At 45.0% G+C, this 19,099-nt stretch overlaps 1 protein-coding gene across 3 annotated transcripts in view; it reads right to left on the reverse strand.

The window, feature by feature from the left end:
- The window catches only part of EVC2 (EvC ciliary complex subunit 2), a 154,570-nt gene that overhangs the window by 58,585 nt on the left and 76,886 nt on the right, over window positions 1-19,099 (reverse strand). For all 3 annotated transcript variants that reach the window (XM_043906207.1, XM_043906209.1, XM_043906208.1), the window contains exons 10-13: window positions 17,510-17,834; window positions 9,183-9,422; window positions 5,957-6,132; window positions 2,990-3,149 (exon numbers count right to left, since the gene is read on the reverse strand). In XM_043906207.1, the coding sequence (XP_043762142.1) occupies window positions 2,990-3,149; window positions 5,957-6,132; window positions 9,183-9,422; window positions 17,510-17,834 (901 nt within the window). The remainder of the gene's footprint in view (window positions 1-2,989; window positions 3,150-5,956; window positions 6,133-9,182; window positions 9,423-17,509; window positions 17,835-19,099) is intronic.

Genomic DNA, 19,099 nt, shown 5'->3' on the forward strand with positions numbered 1-19,099 from the left:
GACCCCATGGACTGCAGCAGGCCAGGCTTCCCTGTCCTTCACCAACCCCCGGAGCTTACTCAACTCATGTCCATCGAGTCCGTGATGCCATCCAGCCATCTCATCCTCTGTCATCCCCTTCTCCTCCTGCCTTCAATCTCTCCTGGCATCAGGGTCTTTTCCAAGGAGTCAGTTCTTCACATGGCCAAAGTACTGGAGTTTCAGCTTCAACATCAGTCCTTCCAATGAATATTCAGGACTGATTTCCTTTAGGATGAACTGGTTGGATCTCCTTGCAGTCCAAGGGACTCTCAAGAGTCTTCTCCAACACCACAGTTCAAAAGCATCAGTTCTTTGGCACTCAACTTTATAGTCCAACTCTCACATCCAATACATGACTACTGGAAAAACCATAGTTTTTAATAGATGGATTTTTGTTGGTAAAGTAATGTCTCTGCTTTTTAATATGCTGTCTAGGTTGGCCATAGCTTTTCTTCTAAGGAGCAAGTGTCTTTTAATTTCATGACTGCAGTCATGATCTGCAGTCATTTTGGAGCCCAAGAAAATAAAGTCTGTCACTGTTTCCATTGTTTCCCCATCTATTTGCCATGAAGTGATGGGACCAGATGCCATGATCTTAGTTTTCTGAATGTTGAGCTTTAAGCCAGCTTTTCCCTCTCCTTTTTCACTTTCATCAAGAGGATCTTCAGTTCTTCTTCACTTTCTGCCATAAGGGTGGTGTCATCTGCATATCTGAGGTTATTGATATTTCTCCCAGCAATCTTGAATCCAGCATGTGCTTCATCCAGCCTGGCATTCCACATGATGTACTCTGCATATAAGTTAAATAAGCAGGGTGACAATATACAGCCTTGATGTATTCCTTTCCCGATTTGGAACCAGTCTGATGTTCCATGTCCAGTTCTAACTGTTGCTTCTTAACCTGCATACAGATATCCCAGGAGGCAGGTCAGGTGGTCTGGTATTCCTATCTCTTGAAGAATTTTCCACAGTTTGTTATGATCTACATAGTCAAAGGCTTTTGTGTAATCAATAAAGCAGAAGTAGATGTTTTTCTAGAACTCTCTTGCTTTTTCTATGACCCAATAGATGTTGGCAATTTGATCTCTGGTTCCTCTGCCTTTTCTAAACCCAACTTGAACATCTGGAAGTTCACAGTTCACATACTGTTGAAGCCTGGCTTGGAGAATTTTGAGCTTTACTTTTTTAGAGTGTGAGATGAGTGCAGTTGTGCGGTATTTTGAACATTCTTTGGCATTGCCCTTCTTTGGGACTGGAATGAAAACACCTTTTCCAGTACTGTGGCCACTGCTGAGTTTTCCAAATTTGCTGGCATACTGAGTGCAGCACTTTAACAGCATCATGGAAGATGTTAGTATTCTTCATTTCAGAGAAGGTGACGGTTTGATAACCTGCTCATCAAGAGACCACCCGAGGCCAGATGAAAGAAGTGCCGGCCCTGCACACACCCTGATCCTTTCAGCAGCACTGCCCTTGAGCCATTGCTATAAAACACCTCGCCAAATCCTCCTCGGTGGGGACACACAGTTTTTCAGGGAAAGGGCCTGCTGTGTCCTCTTTTGCCTGACAAAGCAATAAAGCTTTGCTTTTCTATTTCACCCAAAACTCTGTCTCTGAGATTTGATTCGGCACTGGTGCAGAGCGACTGAGCTTTTGGCATCACTTCTCCTGAAAACCTTTCAGTGTTCCCTCATGTCCTCAGATGAAAGTCAGCTGTCTGCCCAGCACACTGCCCTCATTGAAGAGGTGCCCTTCCTGGGCATGCCTCCTCCAGCCCCTACCCTCTCAACACTCTCATGTTCTTGGAGCTCCAGGCACAGCAGGGCACCCTTGCCTGAATCCTTCACGTTTGAACAAGATGCCTCCCCACCAGCTGCAATGTCCCTCCTGCCTTGCACACATCAGGGGCTCCCTGCCCCCAGGACTCAGGTTCAGCTGCACCTGCTCTGCGCAGCCTTCCCCGGGTGATGGTGACCTCTATGCTACCAGAGCATGAAGACAGCACAGGGTGCATTTCCGTGTTTGCCCCTTCCCCAGGTGGGCAAACAGCTGAGCAGGTGAGCGTCAAGGGCGAGGCTGAGACTCTAAGTCACATGGTCCTGGACTCAACCCCACAACTGCCAATCACTAAACCTGTGACCCTGACCTCCTTACTTAATGCTGTAATCTGAATGCTTGTGTTCCCCCTATATGCAGATGTTGAAACCTAATAAATGTTCTGAGGATTTAGGAGAGGAAGCTTTGGAAAGGAGCTTAGGGCATGAGGATGGAGCCCCCTGAATGAAATCAGTGTCCTTGCAAAAGAGGCCCCACACCCACCCACAGAGCTTCCTCCCTGCCTTCCACCCTTCTGACTTCTTCCACCAGCAAGGAGTCAGTCGTCTGCAACCTGAAGAGGGTCTCCATCAGAACCTGACCTTGCTGGAACCCTGATCTTGGACTTCCAGCCTCCAGAACTGTGACATATAAATTTTTGTTCTTTATAAGCCACCTAGTCTATAGTATTTTCTGTAGTAGCTCAAATAGATCACAACATTTAAGCTCTCTCAGGTTCAACGTCTTTGTTCGAAAAAAGAGAGAAAATAGTAGCCTCTACCTCATAGGATTAATAAAACAATTAAATAAGATACATAATGTACTTAGCACAATGCTAAGTAAACTCTCCATAAACGTTACAGTAGCCACCAGTCATTATTCACTGGAACCAGCACTGCTATTCTCTTGTCCTGGCAGACATTACTAATCTACCACAACCCTCAGGTTTGCTGAGCTGGATGGGACCCATGGAAGCCTTATCACAGCATTCCAAAGAGCCACTACCAATCAACTGCAGATGGTGCATCAGGATGTCTGTCCAGTCACCCTTTGGATCCTAGCCTTCTGACGGCAGTGCCTGGTGCAGAACCTGGCACTTGGTAGGTGTTCACAATGATTATGCAAAAAATAAATGTCATAATTCCTTATATACCTTTTGCAGCATCTCTCGTCTTCTCTTAATTATTAGTTTTTGGTGGAGTTTTTTCTTCTCCTGCTTTAAGTCGTTGTCCAACTTCTGTTTTATAGAAAAGACTTCTGTTTGAGCCCGCTCCAAGAGTACTTGCATCTGATCTTCATCCAAGTAGCCTGCTCTAGACGAAAAAGATGCAGAGTTAGTTAATGCACTGTCCAAACTCACCTGCAGCTTGAATGTGCTGCGGATGAATGTTTGTCTCCATATTAGTTTGGTTTGAATCAGAGAAATTTCCACCATCAGAATGGGCAGCTAAGACATTACTAAAAAGCAGGAAGGGAAAGTTCGTCTTTTTTAGAGGCATGTAGACGAAGCTCAGCGTCACAAGAGCTACCACCTGTTAGGGCAGAAATTGGGAAGAGTTTTTGGAGACTGTAACATTCAAGAGGACCACGGTGGAACAAATAGAATCTTCCAGGAGGAAATGATGGACTAGGACCTCGTGGTGACATGAATGGCACAAGCAAAGTCCAAGAGGTAAATCAGGGAAAGCTCGATGTGAGGGTTAATTCTGTGTATCAGATAGAGTGGCCAGGGTGCCCACAGTAAAGATCAAGCTTGAGTGTCTCTGTGAGGGTGTTTTCTTGTGAGATTAGCATTTGAATGGGTAGGCTCAATAAAGCAGATTGACTCTCCCCAATGTGGGTGGGCATCACCCTGTCCACTGAGGGCCTGAATAGAATAAAAAGTGGAGGAATAAGAAATTGCCCCCTTTTTTTCCTGCCTTGCTGTTGAACAGGGACATCTCATCTCATCTCCTTCTCTAAGACCGGGATTCCCCCAGTTCTCAGGCCTTTGGCTGAATTACACCACTGGCTTTCCTGTGCCTCCAGCTTACAGATGGAGATCCTGGGACTTCTCAGCCTCCAAGTCATGTGAGCCTCCCCCAGTTCTCAGGCCTTTGGCTGAATTACACCACTGGCTTTCCTGTGCCTCCAGCTTACAGATGGAGATCCTGGGACTTCTCAGCCTCCAAGTCATGTGAGCCAATTCGTCAAACATGTTTTACTGCATCTGTTTTTCCAGTTGCTGCCAATATTACCACTACTGTTCCCAGTCTGTTTGCATCCCTGGTTGAGGCCCCTGCTTGGCACACAGTAAATTCTCCACGGACGCTTCCTGAATGAATGGTAGACACACATTTCAGAAATACATGTCTGCCAACCTATTAAAATAGGATTTAAAAATCAGAGGTAATATACTTCCCTGGAAACTTCTCCCAACAGTACAACCAGCTGTCTGGTGCTTCTGCTCAAGGCAAGGAGCTGCTTCTTTCACTAGAGCGAAAATGAATCAGGAATGTCAAGTCAACTGCAGTGACAAATTCATTAGCATCTTTGGTGGGAAGTGTTCATATAATTTGCACTTTATAGAATCCTCATTAAAGAGGGCAAGAGAGCTGCAAAGTCCTAATACAATTAGCTAAAGAGTAGACCCAATCATAAAACCATGGTTGTCCTAAGAAAACCAACCTTATCATCACTGCCCTATTCATTTTAGAGCTTGTAACGCCCAAAGAATAAATTTCATTGTTGACGATCATGAGTCTCAAAGACTAGCTGAGAAGAAATGCTATCAAGGGGCTAGAAGCTACAGTGATTAGCACCATTTACCTGGCCATGTGGTACCCCAAGGTTGCTGAGAAAAAATACCCAGGATCCAAGATAAGCATCTGTGTGTATATATTTAATTCCAAAGGTCAAGACATGGAAACAACCTAAATGTCCATTGACAGATGAATGGATAAAGAAGATGTGGTATATACATACATATACACAATGGAATATTGCTCAGTCACAAACAGAAGGAAATAATGCAGATAATGCCATTTGCAGAAACAAGGGTGTAGCTAGAGATTAGCATACTAAGCGAAGTAAGTCAGAGAAAAATATCATGTGACAGTGCTTACATGTGGAATCTAAAAAAAAAAGATGCAAATGGACTTATCTACAAAAAGAAAAAGCCTCACAGATATAGAAAATAAAGTTATGATTACCAAAGTGGGGAGGAGAGGTGGGATAAATTAGGAAGTTAAGATTAACATATACATACCACTATATATATAAAATAAATAACCAACAAGGACCTACTGTGTAACACAGGGAACTACATTCAATATTTTGTAATAACTTATAGAAAAGATTCTGAAAAAGAATATATATACACATGCACACACACACATTTATATGTATAACTGAATCAGTGTGCTGTACACCTAAAACTACCACAACACTGCACATCAACTATAATTCAGTTAAAAAAAACCCAAAACACAAAAAACAAAGGTGAATGCAAGAGCCAGCAGTGTGCCAGAGCTGAAGCAGAAGCAGGCTGTCCTCACCACGCAGTTCCTCTAAGCCTCCACCACTGATGCCTCAACGAAATGCAGGGGATCTGCTTGAAAACCACTCAGGGTTAGGATGAACAGCTACATCAAGACTGGCCACAAGTTGGTACCTACTGAAGTTGACGATGGGCACATGTTGGCTCATTGTAAAGTCGTCTGAAATATTGACTATATTTTAAAAATTCTATCATGCAAAGGATTCTTCTAACTAGAGAATTCCTAAGAAATAAGTCAAGTAGCCAGTGTATTCAATGAATGAACAGAAGTAGGTGGTCTCTGGGGCTTCCAAGGAGGTATTAGTGGTTAGGAACCTGCCTGCCAGTGCAGGAGATTTAAGAGATGTGGATTTCACCCCTGGGTCGGGAAGATCTCCTGGAGGAGGGCATGGCATCCCACTCCAGTACTCTTGCCTGGAGAATCCTATGGACAGAGGAGCCTGGCGGGCTACAGTCCATGCGGTTGCAAAGGGTCAGATACGACTAAAGTGACTTAGCAGCTGCAGCAGCAGATGGTCTCTACGAGGAATGTTGGAGGAAGGCTGTTTATCTGCGTTATCTGGGGTGGTTCAGGAGTCTTACCTCTCGTGTTTCTGGATGAGGAGGGTCAGCTGAGTAGACGCAGTGCTCAGCAGGCCTTGCACACGGGTCTCTGACGACTGGATGTTCTGGACCAGGTACTCTCTGTGGCCAAATCTTTTACTGAGATGATATCTCTTACTAGCCTGGAAGAAGTCCATTAACTCTTCGACACTCTCCTGTTTAAAAAAAAATCAAGAAAGCGTGCCTAATTAAAATTTAGAGAAAATTATTTCTAGTCATTTAAATTATTACATTTCCTTTCTGAAGAAAAGACACAGGAATAGAAGCCCCGAGATGAATACCTTAAATGTCTCAGTCCTGAACAAAGGCTTAGAGAAAAGTACATACTAATAGGAAAGGGAAACTGCTATATAGCTCAGGGAGCTCAACTTGGTGTTCTGTGATGACCTAGAGGGGTGGGAAGAAGGCTCAAGAGGGAGGGGAATTTAGATAGATGATAGATAGATAGACAGATAAATAGATAGATAGATAGATAGATAGATAGTTATAGCTGACTCTTATAGCTATGTAGCAGAAACTAATACAATATTGTAAAGTAACTATCCTCCAGTTAAAAATAATTATAAAAAAAAAAGAAAAGTTGTCTTTTTTCCATTGTATATCCTTGCCTCCTTTGTCAAAGATAAGGTGTCCATAGGTTCGTGGATTTATCTCTGGGCTTTCTATTCTGTTCCATTGGTCTATATTTCTGTCTTTGTGCCAGTACCATACTCTTGATGACTGTGGCTTTGTAGTAGAGTCTGAAGTCAGGCAGGTTGATTCCTCCAGTTCCATTCTTCTTTCTCAAGATTATTTTGGCTATTCGAGGTTTTTTGTATTTCCATAGCTTTGAAAAGTGCATTCAAGACCCAGATAGTGAAGTCTTATCAAAACAATTTTCCTGCCTTAGGAATGGGATGTACATTTCACTCAGGTGTCCTTCACCCACATGTGGTAACACCTCTGAAGTTCCCCAAACACAGCGTCATGTCAGGGTACTGAATTTCTGGGGTAAATCAGCCACTGGCTCTGGCCCCAAACTCCCACATTCATTGAGGACATGAGATGAGTCTGATCGCAGAGTAGCAAGAAGTTCTCAGAATTTACAAAATGCCTAAAAACCCAAGCAAGCACATGAGAGTAATAATAGCCTAGAACACACTGGGTGCATTTTCTGGGCTTGGCACTGGACCCAGAGTGCTTCTCATCTTTTCTAACTTAATCCAGGGAGAGGATCCTATTATTCCCATTTCACAGATGAGGAAACTGAGTCCATATCACACAGCTGGTATATGACTGAGCAAGGCTTTGAACCTCAGCCATCTAATTCCTGGGCCTGTGTTCTAGCTCAGTAGAGGCTGTCTCGAAAATCCAGCTTCAACCAATAGCACAGCAATTCAACCAGCAGAAATGAGACCTGCAGTAATTAAAACATCAGCCTTAGTGTATTATCCCACTGACTGGCTCTGCTGTCTCTTTTCCACCTGGCAAAATATTGTCCATGCAATGGGTTCTTCGGAGGTTCAATGTCTTCTTCAAAAAGAAACATACGAGGTCCTGGACAGTCCCCTTTTTTCCACACAAAAGCTATAATCTTTTCAGGTCCAACACCTGAGAATTTGCACTCTCCAGACAGTGAAGAGTGGGATGGTCAGTGGGATGTGTGCGAAGGCCAGCTTCTCCCTAAGAGTTCCTGGCAGCAGAATCAACACAGCAGGAACACTGGGACAATATTTCCATCCTCCACGGGGCTGGATCCTGTGAGTCCGCTGATCTGAGCCCTTGATGTCGGGAAGCTCAGAGTCGGGGTCCTCAGATACTAACGTTGTCTGTGCCGTGGCACTACCATCATAGCTGTTACTTTTCCATCCCCAGTCTTATGAACAATAACATATGCTCTTTCCGACATGGAGAGTCAGACCCAGCTCATCATGAGGAGTAAGTAAACTGACAGCAAAGTCTGTTCATCCCTAAGGGATGCTCTAGGGTCTGAATAGCTACCCAGGAGCTTATTTACTCTCATAAAGTTTTAGTGGGAAAAACCAAGAGGAAAAGGAGAGGCTGGCTAGTTCTCTTTATGCTCAGATGTCCAGTACCTTCAGAGAGGGGTCCTCTCTTCCCAGAAGGCTCACGAAGGCCACCTGATCTCCTGGGATGGCTCTGCTCTGTCACAACCCTTACTCACGGGGCCTGAGTCAGGACCAGAACTCCGGTGAGTGACTGCACACCAGTGACTTCATTCTGTGTATACAGGGCTTCCCTGTTCTTCCCTGGGTTCTAGGCTATTATTACTCTCATGTGCTTGCTTGGGCTCAAACGGTAAAGAATCTGCCTGCAGAGCGAGAGACCTGGATTCCATCTCTGGGTTGGGAAGCTCTCCCTGGAGGAGAGCATGACAACCCACTCCAGTATTCTTGCCTGGAGAATCTCCATGGACAGAGGAGCCTGGTGGGCTGCAGTCCATGGGGTCGCAAAGAGTCGGACATGACTGAGCGACTAAGCAAAGGCATACAAGTGCAGGTAAAAGACCTCAGGCAGGCCTTGTAAAAATAGTGACAGTCTCATATAAACTATATAAGTTTGGCCAAAAGATTTGTTTGGCTTAAAAGGTTACAGAAAAACCCAGATGAACTTTTTGGTCAGTCCAGTGTGTGCACAGTCATCTAGTAATTCATTCTGTCTGGATTAATGACGCTCAAGCTTCCATGCACAAACACCCACAAATTCACCCAAGCCTATGAAGACAGAGATCATAAGCCCTAGGCACACATCACCACACATGTGCACACACACGTACATATATGCACTTATATATTTCTATTTTTAACTGCTATATACATTAAACATATATTGTGCCAAGCACTGGCTTTCTGTGAATTAGATTAAATCTGCATCATGCTGCTTTTAGTATGGGGACTGTATTACTTCCATTTTACAGATAAGGCAACTGAGACTCAGAGACACTAGGCAATTTGCTTTACTGACAGGTGGTGGAACTAGGATTCAAGTCCAGGGGAGCCTGAGTACGGGGCCTGTGCTTCAAGCCACCATTTTCCCTGCTTACTGGAAAGCCACCCTCTCCATCAAGAGGTGGAAGGAAGACAGGGCTAGTTCACTGGAACCCAGCACAAAAGAGATAGGACTTAACTTGGGGAGAGGAGACATTTAGTGAAACAGCTCAGGAAAACGACTCCTCTATCAGAGGGAGTCTCATTTGAGGCATTACCTGTATTTTAGAGTAATCTTGCAGCAGCATTTTTGCTGCCTCTGGCTTCAGCTCTCCTTTGAAAATAGCACTTTTTATCTGGGTAAAAAAGATACTGTGCAGTTCATTCCTCTGGAAAATGGCCAGCTGCCTGTGGGCCTTGGCAAAGTCCTCCTCCTGCTGCAGAGCGAGCGACCTCCTCAGGTGTTCCTGCTCCAGGCCATGGAGGGTCCGCAGAAGGCTGCTGCACTCAACGGCGGACTGCGGAGAAAAGAGGGAATGCGTGGGCGGTGATACACCAGCCGGGTGTGTACAGGCACATCCATGCAACATGCGAGCACACACACATATATATGTGTGTAAATGTGCACACACAGCACACATACATGTGCCAACATACATGCACAATGCACATAAATACACCTGGCAATAACGCATATGCATGCACACTCATACAGGCACACACATGTACACACAGGACACATGCATGCACCATCGGCATACATATGCACGTTGGACACTGATGCGCATAGCAAACACACACACATGTAAAGTTACATACACATGCACACACATGTACACACAGCACATATACATGCAGCACCAACACACACACATGCACATATACACATGCATAGTGCACATAAACACACCCAGAAATAATGCATATACATGCACACACATACAGGCACACACGCAATACACATGTACACACATGACACATGCATGCACCATCAACACACACATGCACAGTGCACATAAATGCACATAGCAATAATGCACATACATATACACAAAGAAGCACACACACATGCACCTGTAAACACACATACACACAGCACACATGCATGTACCAGCAAACATACACATGCACACACACACAGTGCATATAAATGCACACAGCAACAAGCAGTGCACATACACGCACAAAGATACAGGTATGCACATATGCACACAGAGCAATACACTTACACACAGTGCACACATGCACATGCAAGCACATGTGTGCACACCCACATGAAACGCACACATGTATACACACATACACAGAACCATCTCAAGAAAATTCATAATGGTGGAAATCTTCAAATCAAACTGCCTGAAAATAGCCTGCAAAATGGAAACATCAATGGACTGTGCTATTAGGCCTCTCAAGCTTATTTCCATCATCTTTCATTCTTAACTTAGTTGAAGAGAAAAATACCAGTGATCAGGCCCAAGCTGAGATCATTTGTGTTAAAGGGAGGCAAAGAGGAGGTAAGAAGTGGCTCTGGGATGCCTGCACTTTCCATGGTCTAGAGACAAGGCAGGGGACACACTTTCACTGAGTTCCTGATGCATCTGCACTCCCAGCATCTCAGAGACTCACGCTGCAGGAGGGCGTGTTAGTAATCCCACCTGCAGGGGCAGCATTCTAAGAAGACTCCAAGATCCCTGGCCCCTGGCATAGACATCATATGAATCCCCTCCTTTTCAGGGGACATAAACTTTGAAGATGATGGGACTGTCACTGCCACGATCAGATTATTCTGCGGAAAAGCTGAAGAGGTCTGGATGATGTAATTAAGGTCCCTAATCAGCTGACTCTCAGTTAATCAAAAGGGAGGTTATTCTGGGTGGACCTGACTTATAATATGGAGAGTCCTGAAAAGAGGGACGGGATCTTCCTGAGAAGGGAGCCCCTCTCCTCCTGGCTTGGAGGAAGCGAGCCACATGTGTGAACTGTCTACTGGGAAGGGACGCCTACAGGAGCCGAGGGCCTGTCCTACAGCCACAAGGAAGTGAACTCTGCCAACAACTGGGCTGAGCTGGGACCAGGGCCCTGAGCTCCAGGGGAGCAAAGGCCGCCCTGCTGAGACCATGCTGCCCAGCTTGTGAGACCACCCCCCACCCCCATCCCCCAACACAAAGGACCCAGTTACACTGCATCCAGACTCAACTACGGAAACTCTGAGAAGGTAAGCATCATTTTAAGTTGCTAAGGCATGGCGATCTGGTAAGTAAACACACTTTACAGGAAGCTCAGGAAACACAAGCGAAGCCTCGTTCCCCAGTACCTGCCAGTACCCGGGAGAGGAGCAGAGGTGTCAAAGCCAAATGTTTAGGCTCCAAGACACGTGACAGAGTGACATGTTGGTGAGCTTGTCAGGGGAAGGTGTACGTGTCTGGGAGGTAGAGGGCACAGCAGTCTCAGAGGTCAAGGTCAAGAGGGCATGGGATGGCAGCTATGGCCAGGCTGAGCAGAGACCCAGGGAGGGCAGAGGGGTGATGACAGAGAGGGAGAGGGCTCCACCTCCTCCAGCTGAACAGGAGAATCACGTGCTCTGCATCTCTGTCCTGCTCTGCGTCCTCAGTATCCCCATCTCCCAATCCCCCACATCACAGACCTGCCCACCTCCACCTCCAATTGCTCACAAAAGCCTATCACAGCGACACATCCATTTTAGCTTCTTTGACTGATTTTTAATGTGTTCAGAATCTGGCTCAGAAAAAGGAGTGTTATTTATTTGGGGCCCAAGCAGCTAGCTGCTGGCACTGGACCACCTCTGCCCTCGGGGACCATCCCAGCGAGCCTGGCACCTGTGAAGAGCAGCAGGCACAGCACCAGAACCCAGAGGACTTCTGTTCTTGTCCCCTCAGCCACATCCTGGAGCCAGTCCAATGGTTAACGGTTGGCCTCGGAGGCCAGAAAACATCACGGTCCTCTTTAAAAACTGGTTTTATACAAAGGACTGGATGAGACTTGTCCTAGTCACTCTTCTGGAGAGAGTGGTTATTCACAGCTGACTCAATCTACGTTAGAGAATGCAAGCCACCACAAGGGTGTTGGGCCCTGACTCTGGGCATCACAGAGATGTTCTGCCTAAGAGCATCTCAGGGGAGTAGGTGGTACCTAAGAGGGTCCATTCAACCATCAAAGTGACCTTCTTTTTCTGACTGTATGGAATTCAACAAGCCTCCATTTATTTTAATTAATAAGAATGAAACATGGGATGAAATCCGTTAAACTTCTCACAGCCAGGACCAAAAGAACACACACACATGCAAATCCTAAAAGATGATTATCTGTGCTTGCTTATAATAGTGGGCCTTCCCAGGTGGCTCAGTGGTATAGAATCTGCAGCATTTCTGCAGAAGAATAAGGCACGAGGCAATGACGTGTTTGTCATAATGAAATACTCCCTGAAGCAACTTTTGATGGGAGACCCCCATGTATATGTATACTGCCCTCCTAGAGGGGTCTAGAGATCCACAGAAATGTGCTCATCCTCTGCTCCAGCTCAGTCTTCCTGTCGCGCAGATGAGAGACTAAACTCTAAAGCAAGGGACACCCCTTCCCAGGCCTGCCAACCAGGAGAGTTCATGTGAAGTGGCCTGGCATGGGACACACTAGAGAGAGGTGGGGAGTGGGGCAAAGTGGAGACAGAAAGCCCTGCCTACAGGGCCAGCCACCGTCAACCCACCAAGCGAGGCTCTGCCGGACTATGCACTCGGTGTGGCCACATCTTCCCATTTTTTTAAAGAGAAGCTGAAAGTCTGGGTTTTCATCCAAATTTTTATATTTTAAAAATTGGTAACAAATGTGCATTTTTAAAGATACATTAATATAATGGTCATTCACCCCAACTCCCCACTGAACTTTCCACTAAAATAGACTTTTCAGAGAAATGAGGCATGTTTATACTTTGACTTCAAATGTGTGAAAAAGCAACCTGCATGGAGGGGTTGGGGGGCATTGACCAGGACAGGGCATTTCAATTCTGGCTCAAGAATCACAGGCCTGAGCCAGGCTATTCTGGCAATTGCTATTCAGGCTGACTCTACACCATCAAGATGGGGAACACAATGGAAACAGTGACAGACTTTATTTTCTTGGGCTCCAAAATCACCGCAGATGGTGACTGCAGCCATGAAATTAAAAGATGCTTGCTCCTTGGAAGAAAAACTATGATCAACCTATACAACATATTAAAAAGCAGAGACTTGACTTTACTGACAAAGGTCTGTCTAGTCAAGCTATGGTTTTTCCAGTAGTCATGTATGGATGTGAGAGTTGGACTATGAAGAAAGCTGAGCACCGAAGAATTGATGCTTTTGAACTGTGGTGTTGGAGAAGACTCTTGAGAGCCCCTTGGACTGCAAGGAGATCAAACCAGTCCATTCTAAAGGAAATCAGTCCTAAATGTTCATTGGAAGGACGGATGTTGAAGCTGAAGCTCCAATACTTTGGCCACCTGATGCAAAGAACTGACTCATTGGAAAAGACCCTGATGCTGTGAAAGATTGAAGGCAGAAGAAGGGGACGACAGAGGATGGGATGGTTGGATGGCACCATCGACTCAATGGACATGAGTTTGAGCAAGTTCCAGGAGTTGGTGCTGGGTAGGGAAGCCTGGCATGCTGCGGTCCATGGGGTTGCAAAGAGTTGGACACAACTGAGTGACTGAACTGAACTCAACTACACCATCAAAAATGTGAAATCGTGTTCAGAAATTATGAATTTCTGTACTAAATGACACTCACTGTACTCAATTTAGCAGGCTGAGCAAATTGTAAAAATGTTTTATAGAAGTAAATCCACCAGGGGTGGTTACAGTATAAGAGTTCTTGCACGTAAGGCATTCTTCCCTTTAGGACACACAGAGGGGAGTCAGGAGACCTCAGGGAGCCTAGGGCAGGTGGTGCTGGCGCTGCCTCTTCTCCAAGCAGCTGGGAAGCCAGCAGATCTGGAAGAGTCCTGTACACAGCACATACCCTGAACGGCCAGTGGCTGCTTGCAGGAAGCTGGGCAAGTCACTTCCCCTCTGGGCTTCCGTTTCCCCAGCTCAAACTGAAAAGATTTCATAGGCTGACTGTTTTATGCCGTGGGCTTCTTTAAAGTTACACGAAATAATGAAACACGATAAACACTGTATAGAACAGGGCCGACAGTGCCAAGTTCTGGTCTAAGTCCTACACAGGTATTAATATTAACCATTCTATAAGACAGGAGTCATCATTATCCCCCGTTTAAGGATGGGGAAACCAAGACCCAAGGAGCCTGAGCAATGCACCTGGAGCAGCAGAGTGAGCGCTAAACCCAAGCCACCTGCACTCAGAGTCCACAGTCAGCACGGGCCCCCCAGGAGCCTCTCCCTGGAGAAATGCTTTGAAAACTGTTTGGGATTACATAGGCCTTTCAACGTGAACAGAATTCACTGCTATACTAATTATTGGAATTCCTAAACTTTACTCAAGAAAACTGATATCGCCCATTTCTTTTTTTTTTTAAGCTAATTTTTGGAAGAATAATATGACCAACATATTTTCATGCATTTTTATTTAAAGATGACTATCATGAACGAACAGATAAGTACAAGGTCATCAATATTTTCTAAGATGGAATGGTTTGCACAGACCGAAAGGGAAATAGCTCTAAAACCTTTTGCCATTCAGATGGTATTTTTGGAAGCAGGTTGGCTTAAATAAAGAGACTGGTCTCTGGACAAGGTGGCCTGGGGGATTCAGAGGGGTGGCCCCACTACCCTGGCCCCTGCATGGATGGGGCAGGACACTGTGTGTCACCCCTTCTTCATGCCCCCAACAGCCAGTGTAAATAATGAGCCAACATTTAAAACTGCATCGCCCCAGGTGGCCGTGAGGTGCAGTCACTGGGATGAGCTGCCTGCGTGAGTCTTGGTCCACCCACATGTCCTAGGGCAGGTGACCTTCTCTCCATCTGATTCCTTACTTATAAACATGGGATCCTATCAATTGCCACCTCCCTGAGTGAGTGTGAATATTTGAAGAGAAGGTCCAGGTGATGAGCTTAGAATAATTCTTGGCCCATAGTGAATGCTAAGCAAGTGTGAGAGCGTTTCATGAAATCAGAAACTGTACTGTGATGGTGAGTGGAAACAAGCATGATAAACCGTTAATGAACTGCATAAACCTCACTCTGTAAAAAAAAAAAAAAACATATTTAAAGCAAAAGGCTTATGCTGAAATCCTAGGACAGGAGTGGGGGCCTTTAGCATAGCTATATCTCTAGGCCGAGACACAGCAGAACTCAACAAACAGGCTGAAGGAATGTTGGTCTGCTTTTGAGTGGTCAGATGGGTTTCAATTTTTTTTTGTGGGGGAGCAGTTCTTTTTATGCTGGGGAGCTGGAGTTGGCAAGCTTTCAGTAAAGAACAAGATAAATATTTTAGGCTTTGCAGGACCCATTGGGTCCTGTCACATATTCTTTTTTTGTTTGTTTTGTTTTTATTTTTTGTAATTCTTTGAAAATGATGAAACCATTCTCAAGGGTCAGACAGAAAAAGGCCACGCAGGATTGGACTCCTGAGTCCCAGCTTGCTGACCTCTGCCTTCCAGTCCTTCTCAAGTCATCCTTATTGAATATGTATTATTTTTATCAGGAAAAAAATTAGAATAAATTAAGGAAATAAGAGAGAGAGAGAGAATGAGGCTGTTTGGGACTGAATCACCAACTGTGTTGAATGCATTCTTTTTAAGTGCTGAGCTCAAGGAAACACGGTCCTGACCTGTAAAGTCATGGACGGAGATCAGCTAGGGGAGCTACAGTGAGCTAAACAGTGCCCCCTCCTTAAAAAGATACATCCTCCTTCTAACTCCAGCACCTGATGAATGTGATCTTTGAAAGCAGGGTCTTCGCAAATGTACTTAAGGATCTCATAAGGTCATCCTAGATTATCTGGGTGAGCCCTATATCAAAAGATGAGTGTCCTTATAAGAAATGGAAGAGAAGGTGACAGCATCAAGGGGCCATGTAACGACCGAGTTTAAGGCTGGAGGGCTGTGGCCACAAGCTGAGGATTGCCTGGAGCCACTAGAAGTTGGAGGAGGCGGGGGTGGGGGGCGGATTTCTCCCCAAGAGATTTCAGAGGGGGCATGTCCAGCTGACACTGTGATTTTGGACTTCTGGCCTCCAGAACTGTGAGAGAATGAATTTCTGTTGTTCTAAGCCACTATGTCTGTGGTCATTTGTTACAGCAGCTGCAGGAGATTCATACAGGAGCCGGACAGAAGATAAGTCACACTTATTTTCTCATCCCTAAAATGAGATGGGTGTTGAGGTGAAGGGACCCCAGTTGCAGGGTAGTGGGTGGGAGCAAGACAGTGCAAATCATTCCTCTCTGCCTTACTGCCCAGTCCACGGTCTGACCACAGGTGACCCTGTGAGGGCCAGGAGGCGTCACCCCAAGAGCTCTACTCACTCCTAGGTAATTCTGTGCACGGTCTGGGGAATGGATGTTAGGAGTTGAGAAGCTTGTCCCTAAGTAGATGTTAGATCTCCCTGTGGATCAGGATATGTGGGCTCAAGTCACTGGAGCCAACCACCATCTCTTCCATGGAGGAAGGAAGAAATCAGTCTAGATTTGGTGCACTTGGGAAAAAAGCACTCTGGTATGATCCCTTTCAAGATAGCAACTGACACTCTTTTAGAAAAATGAGAGCTGCTCTCTGATCAACAGAGGCTGGCCCTGGAAAGGCTGATGGATCAGAACTCCCAGACCCCACATTGTGCAGGAGAGCCTTCTGTAGCCCAGGCCCGGGGACTCCTTTCCTGCATCACTTTTCCCAGCCACTCGGAGAGGCGGGTGCCCTCGGCCTTGATTCACAGACTTACAGAAGGTAACCAGGGCCTTCAGGAGCAGAGGGGAGTCCAGGCTTGTCTGGTTCCAGAGCCCGTTCCAGAACCGTGACCTGGTGCGGTGCAATCCAGATGGACACACGTGCACTGCCGTCGCAGCCCCCTGGGCTATGCCTTCCCAGAATGAAGCCTTTCTACTTGCCCTGTGGCCTTCCATGGCACTTGAACGTGCCTCTGTTATAACACAGCTGAATGAAGTCATACTTTTATATGTGAGGATATACAGTCCTTCATTAGACTATGAACTTCTCAAATGCAAGAATCGTGTCTCAGCGTCCTCTGCACCTTCACTGCCTAGACAGCAGTGATCAGTAAATGCTTTCTAAGTGAATTCTGGGAGGTTGGATGGATGGATGGATGGATCTGTAGATGGACAGGTGGATGGAAGAGTGGCAGGTAGATAAATGGATAAATGGGCAGATGGATGGACGGATGGATGTGTAGATGGACAAGTAGATAGAACGGTGGTAGGTGGATGGATGGATGGGTTGGGAGTTGCATGGACAGAAGCATGGATGAGCCAGGAGTGAATAAATGGATGGATGAATGAGTAGATGGGACAGATGGAAGGGTGGCAGGTGGGAAGAATGGATGGACAGATGGATGGATAAAATGGATGGATGGGTAAAGGATGAATCCCTGGGAGGAAGGAGGGAGGCAAAAGAAAGGCTCCCTTTCAAAGCCGCCTTACCCTCTCACTGACACGTTTCAGCACCTCTTCTGCTTCCTCCATGGCTGCCATCTCCCTCTGGTACTGGCTTTCTGTCTTCTTTCTTGCTTCCAGGTCACACTCGGCCGTCAGAGCCACCATCTTCCGATCATACTCCTCTTGTATTTCTTTCTCCAGCAACAGAAACTGCTTTCTGAACACAGCACCCATCCTCCTCTCCACCTGAGGGGAGAGCTGGCCACTGCTGGTCAGATTTTTCAGCAGAAGGGCAATGATATCTTTGCTGATTTGAGTTCGACAAGCTTCCAGATCTGAGTCTGCCCGATTCAAGGTTGCAATTTCCAATCTGGGAAACACAGAGGTCAAGAGAATTCCATTACATAAAATTGCAACAGAAACCATAGGTCCCTCAGAGCGCTGAGGTTTTTCAATTATTTGTGGGCAATGTCTTTCTTTTTTTTCTCTCCTTTTCTCCTCTTCCATTCTTCCATGCTCCTCTTCTCCTCTTCCACAGTAAATAAAGTAGCAGAATCTTATTTAATAAAATTCCAACCATGTTGGAAACTACATGGAATATACCTAATATAAGACATGGTCTTTCTCAACAAGCTATAAATCAACAACATCAACAAGACTAAGAGAAGACGGTTAAATATTTGGAGGATTTTATAATTAAAATTTACTTTTTTCCAATTAAAAATTAATTTATAGGTGTGCCAACTAAATGTAACATGGTATCCTGTATGGAATCCTGGGACATAAAAAGGACATTAAAAACTAGGAAAACTAAATAGAGTTTAATTCATAATAAAGTAACAGTATTGGTTCATTATTTTTTAACACATGTACTGTAGGAATGGAAGATTTTAATAATAGGGGAATCTGAGTACAGGGTATGTACAAACTCTCTGTACTATTTTCTCAACTTTTATGGAAATCTAAAACGGCTCTAAAGATGAAGTCTACTCAAGAAATATTTGTGAGATACTTCACAGGGTCTCAGATTCTGAAACCTGATTGTGACAGTGGTTATACAACTGAGGATACACACACACATCAGACTGTTTTCAAGGTGGGTGAATGTTATGGTCTCTTGGTCATACCTCTCTAAAACTATTAAAAGATACAGACAACAAAATTAATTTATGCTCACAACAGAAAAATCTGGAAAATAAAGACACATAGAAAAAGACCTCATTAACTATAGGTCTACCACCCAATCAGAAACAATGAAAGCATTTTGTTGTATTTGCTTTCAGTTTTTTTCTCTGCACATATTTTAGTTACATAGATCCAAGTACAATTTTGTCCTTTTTCCAATTATTGCTATAACAGGCATCTTCCAACGGTATTTAAAAACTGAAAAAGTTTCTTCTATAATGGTTGCAAAATATCTCACAATGTCATGTACCATGATTCAAGGACTTGTTCTTTCAGTGGTGCACATTTGGGTTACTAGCAAAATTCAAAATCTAAAATAACCTGAAATAAATATCCTTTGGAAAGAGTTTTTGATAGTCACAACGATCTCTTCAGGATTATTTCCACAAAGGATATCAAATGTGGGTCAGATGTGACCATTTTTAAGCTTCCTGGGACATCATGCTAAAA

Source organism: Cervus elaphus, chromosome 6, assembly GCF_910594005.1.
Source record: "Cervus elaphus chromosome 6, mCerEla1.1, whole genome shotgun sequence".
Classification (NCBI taxonomy): Eukaryota; Metazoa; Chordata; class Mammalia; order Artiodactyla; family Cervidae; genus Cervus; species Cervus elaphus.